The following is a 13,443-nucleotide window of genomic DNA, read 5'->3' on the forward strand; positions in this document are numbered from 1 at the left end:
GTTGTGAAAGGACGCGATGTGTTCAAGGGGCAGTAATATTTTTCCAAGGCACAGTGATGGCACACTAATCAAATTTTTTCTTTACATTTCAAGAAAGTACCCTTCAATTTTGTGTGCATGTTATTTTGTTTCACTTTATTCCTACGGCTCACTCATTATTAAGTCGTTCTTGCTGCTGGCTGCTGCCAGGTCGTAGACAGTGGCCCCACAGTAATCTAGTAGTCTTAAAAAAGCCACCTGTCAGAGGTCTGAAAAGGCACTTACACATTTGGGTCCTTCTGTTCTGGCACCGTGATTCGTGGACGAACTCAAAGTGATCTGTTAAGTTAATACAATCAGTCATTTAGACCTCTAATGGTGGTGAAATTCTAAATTATTCACAGGGACTTCTTTTAAAAAGAGATAAAATGCCGTGACTGAAGGTAATCACTCGGCGAGGCTGCCAACTGGCAAACAAATGTCCTTCCCTCAAGTGTAGCCTGAAATCAAGGGGAGCTATATTTGGAGAGGAAACAATAAAATGCTGAGAACTGGGAAGCCTTGATGACATAATCAGCAGGTAGAGGAAAGCGAAATAATTCACTAAGAAATAAACCAACTTGTGTGTCTCACAGACGTCGCCCGAGGTTTTATTCTGACTAAATAGGACGAGGCCATCTGGAAGGGCTGTTAACCTGCAGACCATGAAAGCACCACTGATAGAGAAAAGAAAGGAGGCGGGGGAAATAATCACCTGTGGCTGATATTCCAATAGGGGTTTGGATGGCTGACTGACATCAGATGTTACACACACATTGAGGAAAAAGTAAGCTGTTAAATTCATACCTTATTCGGTTGAAAAAAAAAATCTAAATGAAGATTTGATTTGCCATTACAGTTCATTTGCTAATAGCAGAAAGACGCATCCAGATTAGAGATTTCCAGAGGTGCTCTTACTGCAGAGGTATATATTTTCACAGAAATTGCAGCTGCAAGTCTCTGCTAGCCTTACATATCTTTTGCCACCTCTAACATGTTTTTCTTCAAGGATCACTCTGGTCTTATGTCAGTCCTTTCAATAACTCCCATCGGCTTCCATCTTCCTGCTGAAGAAAAGCATCCTAACATCATTATGTTGTCACCATCATGTTTCACCATGAGGCTGGTGTTTGGTGTGGTAGGCATTGTTATACCTTAATCAGCATATTTCACTTCTACGGTTTGATTCAATGGTGTATAAAGACAAAAGCATACAATAACCCCTTAGTATCACTGTATTGCACATTTGACTAGTCAAGTCAAAAGATTTTTACCACGAGTGCCACACTTCTCACACACCATTGTGTTCCTGTGCAGCAACACAAATATCACCAAATTAACCAAAGAATAACATAATTTAATCTCAGGCCGCAACCTGCTGTCTGCATCAAGAACTACTCACTCGCCTCCGAATGCTGGATGCTCACTAAACCTGTAACGTGACATTATCGTTCGCTTTTTAGCTCATTTTGCTAGTAATTACCTGAAGACCTGTGGGCACTCAAACAGCAGTAAGATGAAATTTCCAGTTGCTTGATACTTGAGTGTGAAAAAAGAGAGACGGTAACATCACAGTAAAAGTGACACGGCAGAGTCGACGTTGTGAATTCCAACCTTGATCCCAATATTCATGCTCTCAAGCCGCTAAAAGCAACACAAATGACAGGTCTTGAAGTTACACCAAGTCTTCTTTATTTTTATTTCACATAGGTTAAAATGTTACACGTTTACAGGTTGGGTATAATTATGTGATTTGATTACACACAGATGGAATATATTTCATAATTATGTGACTTCGAAAGGCAATTTCTTTGGATTTAATTTAAAGATGTCATAGTGGATAATTTCCTTCCAAGTCACAATTATCCTCTACTTGTTGGTCTGTCACACACAATGCAACTAAATACAGTACATTAAAGTTTTTGAAGAAAATTATGCCATATGAAAACATCTGCAGTGCACTTTATTATCTATATAAGTACTTTATTGCACAAGTCGATATTGTCACTAGTGGTTTCTGGTGCAAGAACTCTCTCCAAAAGGTGGATTTACGTTTTGCTTTTGTGGCTCTGTTAGGACTACTTTACATGTTTATGTGCCGTTGATTCGTACAACACAGCAAGTCTTGGATTTAACAGCACTGCACTTCATTTGTGACTCAGATGGGTTTTGGCAGCAGTTTGCTGGCTTTGTAGGCAATTCCTTGCAAATTTGTTCGCCACTGACAGACTGATGAAATGACTCAAGTGGTCAGCCAGCTGAGTGTCAGAGCTTTCCCACTGGTTGTCCCTCATTAAAAAGAAAAGGTTTTGGCACAGCTTCTTTTTTTTACCACGGCGTCCGCGTTGCACAAGCCAACGTAATCTCTCAGCACACGCAGACCCCGCGTGCGATGACGATGATGAAAAGAACTGGGTGTTCAAATGTGCAGAGCTGCTTCACAACAGATGACGCCAACAACCCTCGGTGCACACACACACGCACGCACACACACACACACACGCAGTGAGTCTTTTGTGGAAAGAGAAGCCTCTGGAGCTTGTCAGGTCTGGTGTGTGAGACGCATGCAACTAATATTTTGTGCAAAATATTGCAATGCTTTCACATGTCCTTGTGCATTGAAAATCAAACTGACATTTTATGGTTGTATTGAAGAAAAGGTGACTGGTCAGAGCTAAAAGAGATTTTTAAAAAAAAAAAAGGTAGAAATCTCACTTTCTCTGGTCAAAGCAATCTAGGTCTGATAAATAGATGCTCATCAGCATGTGGTCACTCTTGAAGACAAGCCAAGTCTCCCTTATTGATTTAATTCTGGTCTGTGTTAATAAATTCAAAGCAAACAGTTTCTCAATATATTCTTGTACTTTAGCAGCAGCCTGGTGTTAGATGAGACACATGTGATGTGTATCCCAAATGGTCTCTTCCCCTCTCAGTCTGCAACCCATTTTGAAAAAATGGCATTTGGTGGTATAATTTTAATAGATAAAACCTTACTTAAGGAAAACCTGTTTGAGCAAAAGATTTGAGACTTCCAACTCAAAGTGCAAACTTAAAAACTATTGAGGAATGTGAATTTTGATTTCATATATATACTTTCATCCAATCTGGCAGATCTTGTGTTTATTTTCTGTTTTTGTTTGTTTGTTTGTTTGTTTTGCAAAGAAGACCTGGCAAAACAATTCGGTTTGTGCTTAAATGCCCAAAGCTTGCAGCACTTGACTCTGTAACTACAGTAGAAGGAGCACAGATACATTTTTGAGGCTCAGTTGCAAATAATATTTCTGAAATGTTTATCATTTTCTTTCCATGGTGATAAACTACTTCACCACATAAGAACCAAATAAAATAAATAAAAATTTGTGGCTTGAACTTCACATAAAAGTAAAAATGTCCAAAGGTTAGGAATACTTTACAATCTAGAGAAGATTTCAATATTTGGATTGACAGTCATTGTATTTTCCATCATGTCATTCTGTCCCATTTTAACTTTCCAATGTTGATTCTCATCCGTTGTTGACGTTTCCCCACATTTACATTGAATGTTCATTTGTTTCTTTAATTTGTTCCTCACCTTGGACGCCTCCAATGTAGTCATTTGCCCCTACTGTGGATCCACATCATTATGTATTGAAGCAATTGAGGCTAGCAGGTTGTAAATTATTTAGTGTTTACTCTGCACCGTTCTGTTCCAATACAAACAGAATTACAAATTTCAAAGTATTGCTGACATCACCCTATATCTCCGGTTTCTCCTTTCAGCGGCTAATAAACACGTCACGAACTTAACGCTCCTTCGCTACCACAGAGTTGTAAATTCTTTTTATGTGTGCATTTATGGGTGTGGCTTTTTTTTTTTTGTGTGTGTTTTGTTTCAGTCTCAATCTGGGTAAAAACGACCAACTTACGTTCTACGACGGTGACGACCTGACGGGCAACATCCTGGGCCAGTACAGCGGCGCGCGGCCGCACTTCAAACTCTACACGTCCATGGCTGACGTCACTATTCAGTTCCAGTCCGATCCTGCCACTAACATCTACGGCTACAACAACGGCTTTGTAGTTCACTTCTTTGGTAAGCTGGGCGTAGCACAGGTGCACTTTGAAGTTTTTCACCTTTTGTCAGATCCTTCCATGTATTTGAATGTATATTATCATAGTTTCATGTGTGTTAAAAACCTGGAAAGTGAGGTGTACATCTGTATTTAATGGCCTCGAGTCAATATAATGTTCACCCAACTTTCATTTTAGCCAAAGGTGCAAGTCTTTTTCGGTATATGTCTTTAACAACTTTCATCATTGACCTTTTTTTTATTTTCTTTTGCAAAATGGCTTCGATGAAAATTATCTACCCCCAATACTCCCACAGCATGTTTCAGCCACCACCATGCTTATGCACACATTAATGGTGTGCTTAAGGTGATGAACACCTTTAGTTTTGTACCACAGTGTTTTGCTTAAACACCAAAACGATTAATCACATCAGAGCACCTTCCTATGTCAACTTGCGTCCCCACATGGCATGTGAAATATGAAAAAGGTCAAGGGGTTCGAATACTTCTCCAAGTCTTTCAAATATTTTTCTAAAGAAACTGGTGCTTGTAGAATGTTCAAATAAAATCAATAACTTAAAATTAAACCATCTTGGACAACCCCCCGTCCCACACACACACACACACCTCACACAAAGAACAAGCGTGGAATATATTTTTGAAGCCGAGCGATGGAATGTAACCGTTGCCTCTATCTTCTCGTCTCCTGCTGTGCTGCTGTCAGTCTTTTTTTTTTTGCTTACCTCAGATGCACAAAATTAAGCAACACCAAACAAAGAAGCACAATAATAGCACAGACATCAATATCAACCGCCTTCACCCAATGTTTTTATGCTGCTGGCCATCTATGAAGAGACTGACGGCTGCCAGATTACATGCTGTGTTCCTTCCAGCACATCGCAGTCTTCTATTTAGAGTTTCCTCTCCAACAGTGGCTTTTTAGACCACAGCAAAACACACACAATTGTGCCGTCATCCTCCTTCCCTCCAGAGGCTGTTACATATTAATGCTTTACTCTCCTTAAGGCTGTTTAATGCTATTCTGGTTTGTATTTTATTATAAAAATGCTTTGGTTTTTTCTAGTACAATTTCTTTTTCTCATTTTTGACCCACTGCTCAATTGTTAACAGAGGTGCCAAGGAACGACACTTGTCCTGAACTGCCGGAGATCCCCAACGGCTGGAAGAGCACATCCCACCCCGATCTCATCCATGGCACAGTGGTCACCTACCAGTGCTACCCGGGATATGGGTTGGTAGGCTCCGAGATCCTCATGTGCCAGTGGGATCTTACTTGGAGCGGCGACGTGCCGAAGTGTGATGAAGGTGAGACGGAGCCGATGGATGTCTTCTTAGTTTATTCATATGGTACATAATTGATGTACTCTGAGGATGTCTGCAGTTCCGTTTGCAAAAAGTTGTGCAAAAGTCATTCACATTCTTGAGCTCCTCCACTTTTTTTTTTCGTACACTTCTGCATATGTTGTGCTACTCTCACCATTCAACTTGTACCATATTGTGCTCATTCAGGACGGTTTATGAAATGTTCAGCTTTTTGTGATCATCTTGGGCCCCATTGAAATGAATGGACCATCCCATAATTGCTGAAAAATTGTGCTGAAAACTATGCGTTCTTTCACTGCTATTTCCACATACTTTCACATATAAACGCCATTCAAACTTTAAAATGTAGTCATATCTTTCAGCTTTTACAGATTGTATAAAATCTATCGTCAAGTTTTTGTTTGCCTTATTCTCAGTCTTCAGAAAAAAAAGATTCCTAATTCCAAACCTCGTAACACATTGGTCACTATTCCACCAAAACAAGGTTTAATGGTGGAAGCCCAACAAATTGTACATCTCTCCTGACTTTTAAGCCAATTCCTTAGAGAAAGTGTGATATATCATTTTGGTTATTGTTTTGGGGAATTTGTGACTGCTTATACCTACAGCCTGTAAACAAGTTCTCATTCCCTCCTTGTTGTGGTGCTCACCAGTCCTGACGTGCCGAGACCCAGGAAACGTGGAGCACAGTCGGAAAGTGATCACAGGCCCCCGCTTCAACGTCGGCTCCACCGTGCAGTTCATCTGTAACAAAGGCTACGTTCTGTCTGGCTCCAGTCTCCTCACCTGCAACAACCGGGACTCGGCGGTACCCAAGTGGAGCGACAGACTGCCCAAGTGTGTCCGTAAGTAGCTCGCACCTATTTTTGTTACATTTCCAGAAGTTGAGAGCCCCACAATTACTTCACATCGTCAATCTTTCAAAGACTGACGTTGTGAATGTTTGTTTTTTGTTTTTTTCCCCTCCGATCTCCAGCTGAGAAGTACGAGCCTTGCAGAAACCCCGGTGCAGCTTCCAGCAGCATCCAGAGCTCTGAAAAGGCCTTTTATCAAGCGGGCGAGACTCTTACGTTCTCCTGCGCTGCAGGCTACGAGCTGCGGGGTGGTGCCACCGTCTATTGTGTCCCCGGCCACCCGTCGCAGTGGAACAGCACTCCTCCTGTCTGCAGAGGTAAAGCGTCGATATTTTGCCAAACGTTCCCCCTTTTTTTTTTACATTTTGTCTAAACATTTAGAATTGCACCGAGGTCTCACATTGATTCTGATGCTGTTTGTACTATTTCTACACCTAAGGTGTTGTATGTAGGTGTGCACTGTGATTTTTGTACAGCTTCTTGACAAAGAAGATTTTGTGTCTTTGTAGCGTCTTCAGCGCAGTATGTGAATCAACGAAGGCTTGATGGTGAGCCATGTTACAAAGAGTCTCAAACCCAGTTAATATCGATGTTTCTTTGTTGCGAAAATTGCACAAAATATTGACTGTTTTTCTTTTTTTTCTTCTTTTTTTAGTTGTTAGTATGGATTACAGCATGGAGGGGACCAATATTACCCTTGCAGTTTTTATTCCAACTGCAATCGTCTTGGTGATTGTTTTGGGGATTTATGTCTACTTTGCGAAGTGAGTAATATCTTTAAACTTCATACCCTGTATTTGCAGTCAAAGGAGGCTTTGCAGGATGTTATGTTTTTTTTTTTTTCACTCTTTGCTCAGACTTCAAGGGAAATCTGTCAGAATGCCGACTTCCTCTCCACCGTACGACAACATGACGGAAGAGTCGGCTTTCGACAACCCTATTTATGAAAGCGGAGTAAGTACGGATGTCGTGAGCATGCAGGACGTTGACTCGCAGAACACCAGTGTGCTGTGCTGATCCTCCTCCATCCCAGCATCATCTCATTTCACGCCAGCAGAGGGCACCTTCATCCTCCATCAGTATCACCAGAGAGAGCAAATGCTGAACGTTGTGATATTATTTGCTTGTTGGGATGTTCCATACTTCATTTCTGTCTGGTCACATTTTTTTTTCTTTCTGTTCCCTATTACAGAGGAAGATGTATTGTAACACAGCATATACACTGTCATGCAAAGGTGGTGATAATAACAACATAATAATACTTAATTTTATTTAAAATGCCCTTTCCATGTCAAATTGAAGCCTTAAAGGGCAGGTATTCATACTCTTTCAACTATTTATCATACATATTAGTGAATTGCAACGACAGACCTTCATTAATATTTGTATTATCTTACATGATATACCAACACAAACTAGAGCACACAAAATCTTTCATAGTTTGTCAAATTTGTTTGCCCTCTTACTCCAAAATCACCAAGCAACCAGCTTCCAGGATTTGGTTTATTAAAAGACGAGTCAAAAGTATTGTATTATGGTGAGGTGGAAGAAAGATGATATTTTTAGTTTTTTTTTTTTTTACTATTACAAATACAAAAGAAATCCTTGTTTCTGCGGTGTGCATTTGTGTGCAGCCCCTTCTTCTCTGATACCAATTGCAGTCGAGTACCTATATGCATTCAGACGTTATTTTATCAAGAAAAATGAAATTGGTTGCACTGGATTTTTTTCTGTTGGTGCTGGAGTAAGAGGAGCAACATATACGTGCACATTAGTTTGTTTTAGTACAAAAAAGCATGAATTATTTCCTTCAATTTCACGATCATCCACTGATTTGTGTTCACACGCATTGCAATGCAGTTTGTGGTTGTAACGTGATAAATCTCTACAAGTTCAAGTACTATGTATACTTTTACGACTTCTGTTTCAATGCGAGGCTAAACGGCACACGGCTATTGCTGATGTTTGTGTTAGCAGTTTTAAGCTTTGCCCCATTGTTCTTCTTTTCTCTGCTTCTGCAGCATTGGCAGACCCGTTGTAGATACTAAACCCTGTCAGTATTTCCACTTTGGCTTTACTGCACAACTACAAGGTGAGATTTCCCTTCAACAACTAAAGCCGCAGCATGTTTTACTGTCCAGTGATGCTGCTGTCACATGTTTTTAGCTTTATCTAATAATACTTTCACATATGTTGATCTTGTTGCAGTTTTATGTATTACTTTTGTTGTTGTTGTTGTTGTTATTTATTACTTATTGCTAATTAAACTGCTGTAAACTATCACAGTAGATGGTTTTCATGAGAACTGTGAATAAATCCATTTCCTTATGTTGTCGTAAATTCTACAAATACAGCCACACGGCTTTCTAGGAGTTTGGCTGACATATAAAACAACAGCAGTGTAGTTCAGTCAGGGACTCTGAAATCGAACATTTAAAAATACTTTTATTAGGACCTCTAACAAAATCAGGAAATGAGACGGGAGCATCCCTTGTTATCTAGTAAATACCAATTATGCATAAATTGTCATTATAGTTTGTTTTTTTTTTTACTTGAATATAGTTCCCTTTCCTGTTCTTTCTCTTTGATGTTAATCAATCAGTAAATGTGAAAGCGAAAAATGCTTTAATGTTTAGGGGAACTTCAAAGGCAGTCTTTGAAATCGGGCAATGTGACTCGCCACCAAAAATAGAAGAAGAAATATAAATAAATTGTGCTTACTGCTTCCAGAACAAGTTTTTTTGAAAGCTCTGCTTGCATGTTCGGTCAAAGGGGAGTGAGTGAGTGTCGCATGTGTTATGAGTACTGCATACACGTAGCTAGTTGAATTTAGATTTCTGGTTTTCAATTTGTAGCGACCAAAAAGGGGGTACTTTAATGCTTTTAGTTTAGGGAATCTCAAGTGCATTTGAGCGTGTCTAGTTCAAGATCTAAAATGAAAACATAGATGGAGCTAAAAGCTAAATATGGCTGCTCTGCACTTTAGAATACAGCTTTTGTAAATAAAAACCAACATTTATCCTAAATGTGAAAACCCAGAAACTGGGTAATTGGGCAGGAGGAGCTGCAGAAAGAGAAGGTTACCAAGTGTGCTATTACTTTTGGTTTATCTGCTCTCTTCCAAAAATTCCATTTACAATCAATAGTTACAATCAACAACTCATTTCTGAATTATTTATTGGGGATTTTGTGTTTTTGTGTTGACATTATAAGGATAAAATAAACAAAAAAAAGCGACCGGAACACTTAAGAATGATTAAAAACACAAACTCTGTTCAGTATCTAAGTCATTACCTGTCAACAACAGCTTGATTTGTTAAAAATATTCAACTAATCAGCATCCATGCGTCGGTCAAACCATAAGACTGTGCTAAGAATATCTTAATTAAACATATTAAGCTTGAACTGTAGCTTTCGTGAAATTTTTAATCAAGTCATCTCTCTGGTTTTCACAGGACAAAATGAGAAACTTTTAGAGGTGTCCACTTAAAGCAGGAACTGCTCAAGCTTTGGCTTTTGGGACCCTCTCTGCACTGCTCATGGTTACATTTTTGCCGACATTTTGATTTTAATCAATATCTTCTTTCACTCTGCTATGTTTGTATCAATGTAAATAAGTCTCTCTCTCTCCTGCACAGTCGAATCTGTGATCCTGTTTAACGCCATGGTGATATTTTTATAAAGTAAGTCGTCGATGACCATTGGTGATTGTATGTTTTTAAGTACTTTTCGATGGCCTCAGCGAGTTACATTTATAGAGGAGGGAAATGGTTTGATTTTTGTTGTTTTGGGGTTCTTTTTTTTTTTTTTTTTTACGATCCCCCGACATTCCACAGTTTTTGTAAATTTGATCATGATTTTTTTTTCTTCTTTTTTCTCTGTGTGTGTGTGTATGGGACTGCTATTTGTAAATAAACTGCCTGTCCAATACGAGTGCCTCACGACTGACTATAACCTGAGAGATCACACACGAAAACATTTGTATGACTTGAATCTAGATTTCACTATTATTTGATTTTGTTTCGGCTTAACGTAGCACTCCACCTTACCTTCATATAATCTCTCTTCAAAGTATTTACGGAAGGATTTTCCACCAGCCGATGTGTGGTTTCCAGCAACATATAGCCTCAGATATGTTTTTTTTTTTTTCTTCATCCGTCATGAATGCCAGTGTTCTTACTGTACGCCACATCTTGAAATCTGCCTCAAAAGGATCAGTAGCATCGACTGGTTGCAGCTCCCGGTTGTGGAAACCCCCTCGTTTTAAAACGCAGAAACACAATAATTCAATGATGTTACAAAAATGAATTGCACAGCGCAGTCTGTAAAATAACAAAATATATATATATTTAAAACTGACAAGTGACGATGAAGCTGTCTCCATCTGCTTGTGTTGAATTTGATGATGGACGTATTTATCTCATCTGTGCGTTTGCTTTTCACTGTAAAAGCTGTTTTCTTTCAGCCTCACAGCCACACCCAGGAAACCACATCACCTTAAGTGTATATATGATTCCCTGAATAATAATAAAATTAACCATTGTTTTAATCTGTCATCGACTCCTTGAGTGAATTTATTTTTGTCTACGAGTGCTCCACGAGTTAGACTAAAACTGTTGTGAAAACGTACTTTTTTAATCATAAGGATCAAAGCTAATAGTGGGAGAATTAAGTGTTCTCAAATAGACTGGGTTTAATCTAACATTGTCTAGTATTTTGTGTTTCTGCTGAGTGTCTGAAGAATTACAGGCTGAACTGTAGTGACAAGTTTTAAACACTAGATGGTAGCAGAGTAACGGGTAAGGCGTGAAGTTGAATGACGTTCAGATCATGTTTTCACATCTTTGTACGTTTTTATTATAATCAGACATTTTAAAAAGTTTAGAAATAGTTACAATAATTCAGTGACTAAAAATGGGTTTCAAGTTTAAATGTCTTGAAATTTTGTAAGTCAAATTGGATCTATTTTATACAATTACAAACTCAAACTTCTTTGGGTTCAGGATTTTATATTACAGACCAACACAAATTACTGCACAATTAAAAAAAAACATATATATGCTTCCATATGTTTAATTAAAATAAATTCCAATCACTTTATTTATATAGCACCAATTCAACAACACGTCGTCTCAAGTCATTGCAATGCAATCATGCACACATTAAAATTGTTCATAGTTAACAAATAGTGCATTAAAGATCATATTTGCAATGGAACAGTTCAGATCAAAGCACATCCAAGGCCTAGTCAAAACATAGACCAAAATTCCAACCAGCATTTGTGGCTAGATGTGAAAACTGCTGCCGCTTTACAGCCTGTATGTGTTCAGTCGGACTGAGCTGGAGCTATTTTGTATAAAAGCACCATATAGTTGTTTTTGTAAAAGAAAAAAAAAACAATTGTTAAAAACCATGTAGCCCAGTGTTTCTCATCCCTGGTCCTCACCCCCCCCTCCCCCTCTGCTCTGCATGTTTTAGATGTGCCTCTATTCCAGAACAGCTGATTCAAATGATTGCATGACCATCAAGTACCGCAGAATCCTGTTAATCACCCAGAGATACAATTCAGATGTGTGGCAGAAGGGAAATACCTAAAACATGCAGGACAGGGGGGCGGTGAGGACCAGGGTTGAGAAACACTGATGTAGCCTTTTCCTAACAAAGTTGCGCTCTGTCATTGTGTTGCTATATCAAACAAAATCCCCATAGAGGCACATTTGCTGGAAGATAAATCACGCTGACAGCAAAACGTTAAAACTAAATGATACAATCAGACTAAAAAGTTTTTAGTAAGCGTCTAAATGGCTAATCGGCATGTAAAGGCCGGTTGTTTTTATTTTTTGAAACTGCTAACAGAAGCTGATTTGAAGCAAATGATTGAGGGACAAATCATATAACTGGATGACACCTGAACTATTTTACTGAAGACGTTATTGCCGTTACTTATCGAACCACGAGTAGATAAATCTGGAAGAAAACAAAAATAATAACAATAAACAAACGTTCTCATCAAATAAAATCCACAAATTTTGACCTTGTTCTGTCTTGACAAACTGCTCTTTCACTTTGGTCCTGTAGTTTCATTTGCATCACAGTAAATGAGGTGCATCCAGTGAGAGGGAGGGGGTTTATGAGCATGTCACGTTTTTTGTTTTTTTTTTCTTGTGCCTGTGTTTATGTGGGAGTTGGTTTATCTCAGCGGATCATTCGGAAGCAATCACCCATGATTTCAGCTGAGCTTTCACTCTGATGCAGGGGGACATATAGAGCAGCTTGAGCCATTAAAATGCAAATTTTTTTCAATACATTTGTGTGGAGGTGGGGGGGGGGCGCAATTGGGGAGTCAACCCATGTATTAACTCGTTTTCTGTAAATTATGTGTTTATCAATGGCAGAGCAGCCCAAGACATCCACTCTCGTAGACCTGAAGTTTGGTCACAAGCATATTCTTGAACTTTTGCATTTGTACAAATAGTACTATTAAATGGTTGGGCGTTCCTTTATGCAAAAGTTGGCTTCTCGGATTCCTCTTCCACAGTCTTGACCCCTTTGTCTGGACTCCATTGTTTTCTCAAAACTGCAGTTTTCAGGAACGCCGATAGATGGCAGCACACTACCAAACCAGATCTCCGAGAAAGGGGGACGCGCTTGGCATCAAGTGCGTTACAAGGACCATCTCCCAGCACTTGCTGCTCCCACCGTGCACAAGTGGCAGGCTGCGGATGGTTCACAATTAAAGTAAAATGTGCTGCTCACAATCCAGCAGAGACCGGGATGAGGCAATTAAGCGGCTAATACGGCAGACCGTCAGACCTCCTCCTCCGTGTCGGCTGCTCCGGGGCACGCCGTGCTCACCGCAGGGTTGACGGGTAAATGTAGTTTAATGTAATGACCCGTTCAAAGGGTCTGGTGTGCAGTGTTCGAGGAACACGGGGATAAAGTCAGGACCGTTGTTATGCTTTGCTCTGTGAAATATAAGTGCACAGACAGTTTAAATGGGGGGGGGGGGAATACATATGAGTAGATGTTTTAAAAAAGACATCATTTCAAGTGTACTTGCCTTATAAAAACTAGAAAAGTAATATTTTTTTTCCAACTGTTTTGGTAAAATAAGATGCTTAAACAGATTTATTTATTTTAAATTTTGAAGAAAAAAAAATCATTGGCTTATTTTTCAA

General features: G+C 39.2%; 1 protein-coding gene across 1 annotated transcript in view; it reads left to right on the forward strand.

The window, feature by feature from the left end:
- The window catches only part of LOC103475882 (seizure protein 6 homolog), a 114,597-nt gene extending 103,778 nt beyond the window's left edge, over nucleotides 1-10,819 (forward strand). Inside the window, exons 10-18 of the mRNA XM_008427824.3 lie at nucleotides 3,894-4,090; nucleotides 5,199-5,393; nucleotides 6,065-6,256; nucleotides 6,388-6,582; nucleotides 6,775-6,813; nucleotides 6,921-7,029; nucleotides 7,123-7,219; nucleotides 8,287-8,357; nucleotides 9,721-10,819. Of these exons, the coding sequence (XP_008426046.2) occupies nucleotides 3,894-4,090; nucleotides 5,199-5,393; nucleotides 6,065-6,256; nucleotides 6,388-6,582; nucleotides 6,775-6,813; nucleotides 6,921-7,029; nucleotides 7,123-7,219; nucleotides 8,287-8,313 (1,051 nt within the window). The 3' untranslated portion in view covers nucleotides 8,314-8,357; nucleotides 9,721-10,819. The remainder of the gene's footprint in view (nucleotides 1-3,893; nucleotides 4,091-5,198; nucleotides 5,394-6,064; nucleotides 6,257-6,387; nucleotides 6,583-6,774; nucleotides 6,814-6,920; nucleotides 7,030-7,122; nucleotides 7,220-8,286; nucleotides 8,358-9,720) is intronic.
- Nucleotides 10,820-13,443: the final 2,624 nt, after the last annotated feature.

This window comes from Poecilia reticulata, chromosome 14 (genome assembly GCF_904066995.2).
Source record: "Poecilia reticulata chromosome 14, P_reticulata-male-v2, whole genome shotgun sequence".
NCBI classification, from domain to species: Eukaryota; Metazoa; Chordata; class Actinopteri; order Cyprinodontiformes; family Poeciliidae; genus Poecilia; species Poecilia reticulata.